The sequence below is a fragment of the Eulemur rufifrons genome, chromosome 6, assembly GCF_041146395.1.
Source record: "Eulemur rufifrons isolate Redbay chromosome 6, OSU_ERuf_1, whole genome shotgun sequence".
Taxonomy (NCBI): Eukaryota; Metazoa; Chordata; class Mammalia; order Primates; family Lemuridae; genus Eulemur; species Eulemur rufifrons.
The window spans coordinates 67846302-67859702 of NC_090988.1; the positions used below are offsets into that span (position 1 = coordinate 67846302).

The following is a 13401-nucleotide window of genomic DNA, read 5'->3' on the forward strand; positions in this document are numbered from 1 at the left end:
ATTCTGAATGTAATCTTTTCTGTCTGGCTTCTTTCAACCAGCATAATTATTTTGGGCTTCATCTATATTGTTGGGTATATCATGTTGTTCCTTTTTTATTGCCAAAGAATATTCTTTTGTGTATACATTTAAAATACTCTTTTGTTTTTCTGTTCACCTGTTGGTAGATATTTATGTTATTTCCAGTTTTGGGCAATTATGAATAAAACTGATATGAACATTTGTGTTTAAGTACTTGTGTGGTCATATCTTTATTTCTCTTGGATAAATACCTGGGAGTAACATAGGTGGGTTATATAGTAGGTATATGTTTAACTCTATTAGAAACCACTAAATGGTTTTTCAAAATCGTTCTACCTTTTTACATTCCCATCAGCACTGTAAGACAGTTCTAGTTGCTCCATATCCTTGTCAACATTTGGTATTGTCAATCTTTTTGATTTTAACTATTCCAATATCACTGTGGTTTTAATCTGTATTCCCTCAATGATCAAAGATATTGAACATTTTTTCCTGTGCTTATTGGCTATTAGTATATTTTCTTGTGTGAAGGGTCTATTCAAATCTTTTGCTCACATTTAAAAATTAGGTTACTTGTCTTCTAATTATTGAGTTGTAAGAATTCTTTATATATCCTAAATATAAGTCTCTTTATCAAATATCAGTATTTCCTATATTTGCTCTCCATCTGTGGCTTGCCTTTTTGTGTTCTTAATGAATCTTTAAAGGAGTAAAAGTTTTTAATTTTGATGAAATCTAGTTCATTAATTTTACATTCAAGTTTCATGCTCTTTTGAGTCCTATCCAAGAAACTGAACTACCCTAAGTCTGAAGTTTTTCTCTTATGTTTTCTTCTAGAAGTTTTATATTTAGGACCATGATGTATTTCATATTAGTTTTAGTGTTTGATGTAAGGTAAAGGTTGATGTTCATCTTTTTCACTGATGATATCCAATTGTTACAGTAATATTTGTTGGAAATATTTTTCCCCTTTGAATTGCCTTGGGAACTTGGTTGAAAGTAAATTTATGATAGATGTGAATCTATTTTAGGATTCTTGATTTTTTTCCATTGATCTATCTATATTTTCTTTAGTCAATACCATACTATCTTGATTACACTGAGTCTTGAAATCAGTTAATGTAAGTCCTCCAACTGTGTTCTTTTCTAAAATTACTTTGGATATTTTATATTGTTTGCATTTCCACATACATTTTAGAATCAGCTTGTCAAGTTCTGCACAAACATGCAAGAGTATTGACTGGATTTGTGTTAGATCTATAGATAAATTTGGAGGGACTGATTACACTTGTTGACTCTTTCAATCTATGAATTATGGCATATCTCTCCATTTATTTGTCTTCTTTATGTATTTTTCTTTTTTATTGATATGTAATATGTGCACATATTTATGAGGTACATGTGATATTTGTTACATGCATAGAATGTGTAATGATCAAGTCAGGGTATTTAGGGTATCTATCACCTCAAATATTTATCATTTCTGTGTTGGGAACATTTCAAGACCTCTCTTCAAGCTATTTTGAAATGTACAATGCATTATTGTTAACTGTAGTCACCCTACTCTGCTATTGAACATTAGAACTTGTTCCTTCTGTTTAACTGTATGTTTGTACCCATTAACCAACTTCTATTCATTCCTCACCACCCCCCAACACACACCCCCTTCCCGGCCTCTGGTAACTGTCATTCTGCTGTCTACCTCCATGAGATCAACTTTTTTAGTTCCCACATATGAGTAAGAACATGTGATACTTGTCTTTTTGTGCCTGGCTTATTTCTTTTCTTTTTTTCTTCTTTCTTTTTTGGAGATAGGGTCTCATTCTGTTGCCCAGGCTGGAGTGCAGTGGTGCAATGATAGCTCATTGCAGCCTCGAATTCCTGGGCTCAAGCAATCTTCCCACCTCAACCTCTTGATTTGCTGGGACTACAGGCGTGTACCACCACACCTGGCTAATTTTTTTTACTTTTTGTAGAGATTGGGTCTTGCCACATTGCCCAGGCTGGTCTCGAACTCCTGGGTTTAAGTATCCTCTCACCTCAGCCTCCAAAAGTTCTGGGATTACAAGCATGAGCCACCATGCCTGGCCTGCCTGGCTTATTTCACTTAACATAATGTATGCCTTCTTTATTTTCTTATAGCAATGTTTCAGAGTTTTCAGGGATACAAATTTTGTTAAATTATCCCTAAATATTTTATATTTTTATATTTTTGATGCTATTATAAAGAGTTCTTTACATTTCATTCTCAATGGTTCATTGCTAGTATATATAAATAGTATTGGTCTTTATGTATTGACCTTGTATTTTAAAACATTTCTAAATTCACTTATCAATACTAGTAATTTTCTTAAAATTCTATAATTTCTCTGTGCATTATCATGTCATCTACAAATATAGTTTTACTTGTTTTAATTCTTCCTTTCCAATTTGAAAACCTGATTATTTTCTTGCCTTATTTCACTGGCTAGGATCTCCAATAAAATGCTGAATATGAATAGTGAGGAGAGACAAATCTGTATTGTCTTGGAGGCTCATTTCATTCCTCCTTTTGATACTTTAACAGACTGAGCCAGCCTGTGGAGAGACAGCAATGCCTTAAGCTGATAACAGTGTAACTGGCATGCAACGTTGTCTCCAGGGCTCTTACTAGGTAGACAAACATTGGCCCTGAAAATGCATACTCCTTACTATTGTTCCCAGACCCAGTTATCTCTTGATACTTTTCTTGTAACTTAGAGAAATTACATGTCCTTTACTCCTTTCAAAGGTACCACGTAGATAGGTAACATTGGATGGTGGCGGTGGGGCTCATTCTTTGTCTTGGAGGTATCTCAAGAGACCATCTAGATTGTAGCCAAGGGAGGCCCCTCTTTACTTGGCCATTTTGTGTACAAGTTTGTGCCCAACCTATGCTTTGGAATAATGAGAGTTCAGTGTAGAGTGTGCTTTCCTAATTCTCTGCTTCTGAATTTTTCTCCAGTAAACTCTATTTTTATCTATGTTCTGTGGTATGTGTCCATGAGCCTTTGCACATCAAGTGTTCAGAGTGGACATACTTGCTTTGTTCTTTATTTTATGGGGAACAGATTCAGTCTTTCACTGTTGAGGATGATGTTTAATGTGAGTTTTTCATGAAGTTCCCTATTCTCTTTTATAGTTGTTGAGAAATGTTTTTAAAAATTACGAATGAGTGTAGTTTTTTGTCAAATGCTTTTTCTGTATCTGTTGACCTTTTTATCATTACATAATGTCTTTCTTTGTCTCTAGTAACAACTTTTGTGTTACTGTCTATTTTTTATTGTAACAAAATATACAAAACATAAAATTTACCATTTTAGTATTTTAAAGTACATAGTTCAGTGGCATTAAATACATTAAATATATTTTCTTCAACCATCACCACTCTCTAGTTCTTGAAGTTTTTCATCACTCCAAGTGGAAACTCTGTAGCCATTAAGTATTCATTTCCCATTCCTCCCTCCCTCCATCCTCTGGCAGCCACTGATATTCTTTCTGTCTCTATAGATTTGCTGACAGATATTTAATATAAATGGAATTATACAGCATGTGGCCTTTTTGTGTCTGGCTTCTTTCAGTTAATAATGTTTTCAGGGTTCATCTATGTAGCAGCATGCATCAGTACTTCATTCACTTTTATGGTTGAATAATATTTCACTGTACAGATATACCAAATTTTGTTTATCCGTTCATCAATTTTTGTTGTTTCTATCTTTTGGCTATTGTGAATAGTGCTGTTATGAACATTTATGTATAGATTTTTGTTGAATACTTTTTTCTTTCCTTCCTTTTCTTTTCTTTAGTTTTTTTTTTTTTTTTTTTTTTTTTTTTCTTGTCTTGTCTTTCACCTCAGATTCCTGAGTAGCTGGTACTATAGGCACGCACCACCATGCCCAGCTAATTTTTCTATTTTTTATAGAGATGAGATCTCACTCAGGCTGGTCTCAAACTCCTGACCTCAAGGTGTGAGCCACCACACACAGCATCTTTTTTGTTTTTGTTTCTGTTTTTGAGACCGTGTCTTGCTCTGTTGCCTGGGACAGAGTGCAGTGGCATCATAGTAGCTCACAGCAACCTCAAAGTCCTGGGCTTAAGCGATCCACCTGCCTCAGCCTCCCGAGTAGCTGAGACTATAGGCATGCACCATGACACCTGGCTGATTTTTCTATTTTTAATAGAGACAGGGTCTTGCTCTTGCTCAGGCTAGTCTCAGACTCCTGAGCTTAAGCAGTCCTCCTGCCTTGGCCTCCCAGAGTGCTGAGATTACAGGCATGAGCCACTGTGCCTGGCCCTATATGTATATATTTTTTAGTTATGTTTTTAGTGGTTGCCCTGGGAATTACAATTAACATCTTAGTTTATGACAATGTAATTTTAATTAATATCAACTTAATTTCAATAGTACCCCCAAATTTTGCTCCTATAGAGCTTTGTTTCCCCATGCTGTTATTGTCACCAATTATATCTTTATACATTGTATGCTCATAAACCTAGATTTCTATTTATTGCCTTATGAAGTTGTCTTATACATTAGATAGGGAAAAAGAAGTTCCAAACAGAAAAGTACATTTATAGTATCTTTTGTATTTACCTATGCTGTTTTCTTTACCAGTGTTCTTCATTTCTTCATGTGGATTTGAGTTATTCTCTAGTGTCATTTTATTTCAGCCAGAAGGACTCTCTTTAGCATTTCTTGTAGGGTAAATCTGCTAGTGATGAACTCAGTTTTTATTTACTTGGGAATACCTTAACTTCTCCATTTTTGAAGGATAGTTTTGCCAGATATAGAATTCTTGATTGACTTTTCTTTTTAATTTTAGTGCTGTGAATATGTCATCCCACTGCCTCCTGGCCTCTTTGGTTTCTGATGCAAAATCAGCTGTTAATCTTATTGAGGATCATTTGTATGTGATGAATCTTTTCCTTCCTGCTACTTTCAAGATTTCCTCTCTGTTTTTGTCTTTTGACAGCTTATGATGTCTCTCATTGTGGATTTCCTTGACTTTATCTTATTTGAAGTTTGTTGAGCTGTTTGGTTGTACAGAATAATGGTTTCATCAAATTTGGGAAGTTTTTGACCAGTATTTCTTCAAGTATTCTTTCTTCCCTTCCTTTCACTTCTGTCCTTCTGGGACTGCCATTATGTGTATGTTAGTACTCTTGCTAGTGTCCTAGAAGTCTTACAGGCTCTGTTTATTTTTCTTCATATTTTAAAATTGAGGTGAAATCCACATAACATACAATTAATATATTTTTTTTTTTTTTGAGACAGAGTCTCACTCTGTTGCCCAGGCTAGAGTGAGTGCCGTGGCATCAGCCTAGCTCACAGCAACCTCAAACTCCTGAGCTCAAGGGATCCTCCTGTCTCAGCCTCCCAAGGAGCTGGGACTACAGGCATGCACCACCATGCCCGGCTAATTTTTTCTATATATATTTTTAGCTGTCCATATAATTTCTTTCTATTTTTAGTAGAGACGGGGTCTCGCTCTTGCTCAGGCTGGTCTCGAACTCCTGAGCTCAAATGATCCGCCCACCTCGGCCTCCCAGAGTGCTAGGATTACAGGCGTGAGCCACCGCGCCCGGCCACAATTAATAATTTTAAAGTGTACAGTTTGGTGGTATATAGTGGGTTCACAATGTTATGCAATCATAGCTCTTCATTCTTTTTTTCTTTCTGTCCCTCAGACTAGAAATTTTCGATTTACCTATCTTTAAGTCACTAACTCTTTCTTCTGCCTTCTGAATCTGCTGTTGAGCTCTTCTAGTGACTTTTCATTCAGTTATTGTACTTTTCAACTTTAGAATTTCTATTTCCTTTCCTTTTTATAATTTCTATCTATTTATCAATATTCTCTATTTGGCGAAACTTCATTCTCATATTTCCTTTTGTTCTTTAGACATGGTTTCCTTTATTTCTTTAAACATGTTAAAATACTCTATTTAAATTATTTAGCTAATAAATCTTTGTTCAATATCTGGGCTTCCTCAGGCACAGTTCCTATTGATTATTTCTTTTTGTCCTGTGTGTGGCCGTGTTGTTTCTTTGCATGCCTCATAATTTTTTGGATATTTTGAAAATTATGATATGAAAAATCTATAAACCAAATTTTACATCCCCCAAAGATTTGTTACAATTGATGCTTGTTGTAGTTGTCGTTTGTTTGTTTCATGGGTTTTATGAATCAATTCTGTAAAGTCTGTATTTTTTCTTGTGCAGGGCCACAGAAGTCTTTGTTCCATTTGCTTAATGGTCAGCTACTGATTGGACAAAACTTTTCTTAAATGCCTGTAACCAAAAAGTATCTCCTAACCTTTGCTGTAGAGCTGTGTGTTTGTATTGGGTCATACTTTAACACTCACTTGGACAGTTTAAAACTGCTTTAGCCTTCCCTTCCTGCTTGAACAGAGCCTCAAATTGAGACAGAACAAAAGCTGAAGATCTTCTCATGTTTTTCCCGAGCATGCACAAACCTGCACACAGCTCTGGGCATGTCCAGGGCATTATTCTAGGTAGGAGATGCTGACAGCTCAGATGAGGATGTGGGGATGGAAAGAAGAAGTCTGGGAGATGTTAAGGAGTTAGAATTAACAGACTGGACTATTCAATATACAGATAGGCACATAAAGTATCTCAAAAGAGGATTTTTTTTGTTTTGTTTTAAAATTCTGGTAGTGAATAATTTAAGAGTTTAAAAACCTATGTGAGTGATTATCCATATTTCTTTGTTTATTTGCTTCACTTTGAACTCTGTAATGAATCTGTATTTGACTCCAAGGCACTTCATCTATCTATTCAGAAAAGCAAATTAAGGAGAGAAGTTACTATGAATCTTTTTCTAACATGAAATTGTTCTTCCTAGTGGATATTTTGACATATGTAGTCTGGAAGATAAGTGGTTTACCCGCAACTCGTGTAATTGGAAGTGGTTGTAATCTAGACTCTGCCCGTTTCCGTTACCTAATTGGAGAGAAGTTGGGTGTCCATCCTACAAGCTGCCATGGTTGGATTATTGGAGAACATGGTGATTCTAGTGGTAAGTATAAACCTATTATCATATGTAACTGTACTTCTTATCTCTAATAATGCATATTTTCTTTAAATTCTATTTTTTTTCTGAAAATAATATAGCCATATAGCTTTCATTTTGTTGGTATTTCCCTAGTATATCTTTTTCTATTCCTTTACTTTCAGTCTTTTGCATTGTTATTTTAGTAACGTCTCATAAAATTGTCCATAAAACATATAGCTGTTTTAAAAGTCAATCTGAGTGTTTCTCTTACCTGGAGAACTTTTTCATTTATTGTGATTTTTTTAACAGCTTTATTAAGATATAATTCACATACCCTAAAATTCAACCATTAAAGTATATTATTCACAGAGTTGTACAACCATAATCTAATTATAGAATATTTTCATCAACCCAAAATGAAACCGCCATTCCTCTACCCACCCTAGCCCCAGGCAACCACTAATCTACCTCTGACTGTATAGATTTGCTTATTCTAGACTTTTCATATAAATGAAATTATATAATATGTGGTTTTAACCATTACTTAAGGCCACACCAACCTTTTTCTTTTCTGAATTTATACATTTTTTTTTTTTTTTTTTTTTTTTTGTTGTTGAGACAGAGTCTCACATTGTTGCCCAGGCTAGAGTGAGTGCCGTGGTGTCAGCTTAGCTCACAGCAACCTCAAACTCCTGGGCTCAAGCGATCCTACTGCCTCAGCCTCCCGAGTAGCTGGGACTACAGGCATGCGCCACTATGCCCGGCTAATTTTTTCTATATAGATTTTTAGGTGTCCATATATAATGTGTTTCTATTTTTAGTAGAGACGGGGTCTCGCTCAGGCTGGTCTCGAACTCCTGACCTTGAGCAATCCACCCGCCTCGGCCTCCCAGAGTGCTAGGATTACAGGCGTGAGCCACCGCGCCCGGCCTTGAATTTATACATTTAATCTCTGCTACGTAGTTAGAACTTTATACTTCTTACAATGTTCTTTAATTGTGTCATCTGTGTAAATCTTCTTTCCATAACAGCAATAAACCCATTGAGAATAAAGACCATTTGTTCAATCATTCATTTATTCAAAATGTTTAATGTATCCATCTCTTTTCTTTATACTTCAAGAGCCATGGTATTAAAAAAAAGAGCTATGCTATAATAAATACTTTTGATTTGAGTTGGACAAATACTTCTTTGACTAGTATCTTAATTTGACCCTATTGGCTTGTGTTATTGTCCTAATGCAGCTGTTCTTTCTGAAATGTCCTTAAAAATAATTTTCCCAGATATATTTTAATTTCTCATATTTAATATTGCATGATTTTATTTTTAGAAAAACAGTATATTCTACTTAGTATTAATTTGAATATATTTAGTATTCTACTTATCATGATTTTTCTTTGTTTCTTTCCTCTTCTCCTGGTTTCTGTTGGATCTACTTTCTTTAATTTCCTCTACTACTTCTGATTACTCACTTATCTTATAAATGGTTATCTATAAATTTTTAACATTCATACTTGATCTCAAGATGATTAGTGTATTTACTCTTCTTTGGAACAATACCAAGATTTTAGAATGCTTTAAGTTTGATCACCCACTTTCTGTGTTAGATAATTATTAATTCTCTTTATGGATCCATCCTGTTTTTATATCCACCAAAGTAGTTATAATTATTATTGCTTGAATAGTCAATACTTGTTTTGATTTATGTACATGTTTTCCAGTTTTGTTGGTTATCTTTATTTTCTACATCTAACTTCTTCACCTGGATTCAGTTTCTTTCTTTCTGAACTATATCCTGCCAGAGTTGTATATATGAATGTGTTTTAGTCTCACCTCATTCTGGAATGACAGTTTAACTGGATATGAAACTGACAGTTTTCATATACATATATATACACACACACATATACACACACACACAATTTTTATTGAGATAAGATTTCTCTATGTGACTCAGGCTGGTCTCAAACTCCTGGGTCAAGCAGTCCTCCCACCTCAGCCTCCCTAGTAGCTAGGGTTGTGCCCAGCTAATATTTTATCTTTCTTATCAATCCTTTTCTTTGTGCATTTTGTATGTTGCTTAAAAATGCCTCCCATACTACACAGTTATAAATAAATTCTACATATTTTCTAACACTTCATAATTTTATTTCTTACATTTCCCCCTTTTATGCATTTGAAATTTACTTTTAGGTATAGTGTAAGGTAGTAACTTAAAAACACCAAAACACTGAACTGCAACCACTGATGCAATGTTGGGAAGAAGAATTCATTCTGAGATATGTTTTTTCTAGTGCCATTATGGAGTGGGGTGAATGTTGCTGGTGTTGCTCTGAAGACTCTGGACCCTCAGTTAGGAACTGATTCAGACAAGGAACAGTGGAAAAATGTCCATAAACAAGTTGTTTCAAGGTAATAGTACTCATTCAATTTCTTAATGCCTTAATAATCAGTGTTTTTTTTTTTTTGAAATTGATACAGAGTCTTGCTCTGTTGCTGGAGTGCAGTGGCACAATCATAGCTCACTGTAACCTCGACTGCTGGGCTCAAGCGATCCTCCTGCTTCAGCCTCCCAAGTTGCTGGGACTAGAGGCAAGCACCACCATGCCCTACTAATTTTTTTTTTTTTTTTTTTTTTTTTTTTTTTTTTTTTTGAGACAGAGTCTCACTCTGTTGCCCAGGCTAGAGTGAGTGCCGTGGCGTCAGCCTAGCTCACAGCAACCTCAAACTCCTGAGCTCAAGCGATCCTCCTGTCTCAGCCTCCCGAGTAGCTGGGACTACAGGCATGCACCACCATGCCCGGCTAATTTTTTCTATATATATTTTTAGCTGTCCATATAATTTCTTTCTATTTTTAGTAGAGATGGGGTCTCGCTCTTGCTCAGGCTGGTCTCGAACTCCTGAGCTCAAACGATCCGCCCACCTCGGCCTCCCAGAGTGCTAGGATTACAGGCGTGAGCCACCGCGCCCGGCCTCCTACTAATTTTTTTAAAAACTTTTTTTGTAGAGACGGGTCTCACTATGTTGCCTAGGTTGCTCATGAACAATAATCAGTCTTAAGAATAAATTTCAGAGACAAAAAGTCTATAGTTGATCTTTGCTTTTTGTGAGATAAGTAACTCTAAGATTTTGAAAATCACTAAATTCAAACTTATACATAGCTTTATTTTGGGGGTATTTTTCAAAAAGCAAAAGTACTTATTATTTCACAAGAACTCATATATATTTGAGGGTAATAAAGCATAATGATTATGAGCATGGACTTTGGGGCCAGGCTGCTCAGGTTTGAAACCTGGCTTCACCATTTATTAGTGATATTACATTGGGAAATTACTTAACATCTCAAAAGCTCAGTTTAACTCATCTTTAAAATGGGGATAATTATAGAACTTTCCTTAGGGCACTAATATGTCGAGCAACTAAGTTAGTTCTACATGTAAAATGCTAGAATAGTGCCTGGAACTTATTAAATGTTCATCATATGACTTGATGAAAAGAAGCATGAAGCTAATGCAGATGATCAGAAATCAATGAGGCTTTATTATAAATGAGGTGTCTGACTCCATATACGTCAGACTTGAGAGCACACATGATTATCCTTCATGCTTTAGCCAAGTTACATGTTAGTAGAAGTCATATAACTTAAAAATCACTTTGGATATTCATAACTTGGAATATTATATCTACAAAAGCCACAAGTCTACTGCAGGTATATTATGATAACAACCCTACAAAAATGTGTAAGAATTAGGGCAGAGACTAAAAAGTCATATAATATAACAAAAAAGAGATTATGAGTGAGTTTTTATTCTCTTAGGTGCAAGTTAAAATTATTTTATGATCATAAAACCTAAAATCACCATCTGTATAGGTATAGAGTTTCAGTTTGGGAAGTTGGAAACGTTATGGAGAGGATGATGGTAATGATTGCACAGCAGTATTAATGTACTTAATGCTGGGATATGCTAATGCACAGATCGTAACTTTCAAGGTAATCAGTTGCCATGTTTGGCTATTTAAGCAACAATACAAAAATATTACAACTAGTTTCATGCTGAGTGGTACATATGTCCTGGTATTCTGCCTTTATGATAATAGAAGGGTAAATTAATTCTTATTTAAAGTGAGTAGTGAAGTTTTATGAGAATAGTACAGAAACTTTTATTGCCTATTTATAAATAATTTCTAGAAGAAACCTCTGAGAAAATTTTAATAGAGTAGCTTTGGCATGTAGATTGCTTCAAAATGGATGCTTGAAGAATATCATGTTTTCTCTGAGTTGACTTCTCATGAATTTAATTTCCTTACTTTCTGTACCTGCAGTGCCTACGAGATTATCAAACTGAAGGGGTATACCTCTTGGGCTATTGGACTGTCTGTGACAGATCTGGTAGGATCAATTTTGAAAAATCTTAGGAGAGTGCATCCAGTTTCCACTATGGTTAAGGTAGGCTTAAATTAAATCTTCATTTATCATTTTTCCTTTAATATTTATTGAGTCCCTAGCATATGCCAGACAGTGTACAAGATACTGAGGATATTATAATGATGAACAAAAAAGACAAGGAGCCTGATGTCATAGAGTTTAATGAAAGAAATGAACTTCATAAAACAATTACAAAAGTAAATATATGATAAATTGTGATGAATGTTGTGATGAAAACTGCAAAGTGCTAGGAATATATAACAGGTGAATTTACCCTGGGGAGAGGCATGGGAAGACTTCCTACAAAAGTAAAATGTGGCCTAACCCAAGTAATGAGTAGGTGTTAATTTCAAAGGCCGGACTAATATTCCAAGCAGAGGGAACACATGTGCAGAGGATCTAAGTAGATATAAGTCGAGAACACTTGAGGATCTGAAAAAAAAAGTTCAGTTATTAAATTGGTATTAACTGATCAACACTTAAGTGCACACATAGTAATAACATTCATCGGGTGTCGGGCAGAGCGGAGTGGGGAGGAGGGGATGGATATATACACACCTAATGGGTGTGGTGCGCACCGTCTGGGGGATGGACATGCTTGAAGCTCTGACTCTGGTGGGGCAAAGGCAATATATGTAACCTAACCATTTGTACCCCCGTAATATGCTGAAATAAAAAAAAAGTTTAAAAAGTCCAGTTATTGAAATGTAGAGAGCAAAGGGAAGAGTACATTATGAGGCTGAAGAAGTAAGCGTGGTCAGTCCACCAAAAGCCTTATAAAGGGCTTTGGGGCCTTGCCTTAAGAGCAGTGGAAACCAAGGGACTGGAAACTTTTTATGTTAAAAAGATTTCTGTGATGCAGAGAACACATTTGAAGAGGACAAGAGTAGATGTAGGGAAACTTGTTAAGAGGCTATGCAATAGCTCCAAATAGAGAGAATGTTGGTAGTAGAGGGGAAGAGAAGGGGACAAATTTGAGAGACACTGTATTTAGGAGGTAGAATTCGTAGGACTTGATAATGGAGTGAGTGGGATGTGAGGGAGAGAGAGGTCATTCTTAGGTTTCTGTTTTGCACACTTAGGTGGTAATCTCATTCACTGAGGAAGGGGGTACTCAAAGCGAAGCAGGTTCGAAGGTCTGGAATTTGAGGTGCCTTTGAAATACCTGAGCAGAAATAGGTAGTTGAGTCCAAGCTTCTGGCACTCATAAAAGAGTTTTGGGTTGGAATTATAATTATGAGCATGATCAGCATATAAACAATATATTAGGACTGTTGGATAAAAGCTATAGAAGCCAGCTCAAACTTGCTTAAGGAAAAAAATATATATACATATATAAATGCTCATGTAACTGAAACCCTGAGGAGGCCCAATCAGGTGCTCAAACTATGTTTTCTGTCCATTCTCTTGGCTCCTCTTTTTGCTCTATTGCCTTCCATCTCATGCGGACGTTTTCCATGGGGCAACAAAGATGGCTCCCAGGCCACCGCATTGGCTTCTCCTATAGTCGCAGCACTTTGGGAGGCTGAGGCAGGGTGATCGCTTGAGGCCAGGAGTTCAAGACCAGCCAGAGCAACATGGCGAGACCCCATCTCTACAAAAAATACAAAAATCAGCCAGGTGCAGTGGTGCACTCCTGTAGTCCCAGCTACTCAGGAGGCTGAGGCAGGAGGATGGCTTGAGCCCAGGAGTTTGAGGTTACAGTGAGCTGTGATGATGCCACTGTACTCTAGCTGGGACAACAGAACAAGACCCTTTCTCTAAAAAAAAAAAAAAAAAAAAAAAAAAAAAGATGACTCCCAGTACCTGCAGATTTAGAGCCTGTAATCTCAGGTCCCCCTTTGCCCATACTAATTTCTAGATAATTGCCTTTTCTGGAATCACATACCCATTCCTTTGATACCTGTCAGCTGGGGGGAGGGA

The 13401-nt window shown here is 36.0% G+C and overlaps 1 protein-coding gene across 1 annotated transcript in view; it reads left to right on the top strand.

Moving 5' to 3' along the window:
- Positions 1 to 13401, top strand: part of LOC138384277 (L-lactate dehydrogenase C chain) — a 32173-nt gene that overhangs the window by 13261 nt on the left and 5511 nt on the right. The window contains exons 4-6 of the mRNA XM_069469674.1: positions 6903 to 7076; positions 9347 to 9464; positions 11376 to 11499. Of these exons, the coding sequence (XP_069325775.1) occupies positions 6903 to 7076; positions 9347 to 9464; positions 11376 to 11499 (416 nt within the window). The remainder of the gene's footprint in view (positions 1 to 6902; positions 7077 to 9346; positions 9465 to 11375; positions 11500 to 13401) is intronic.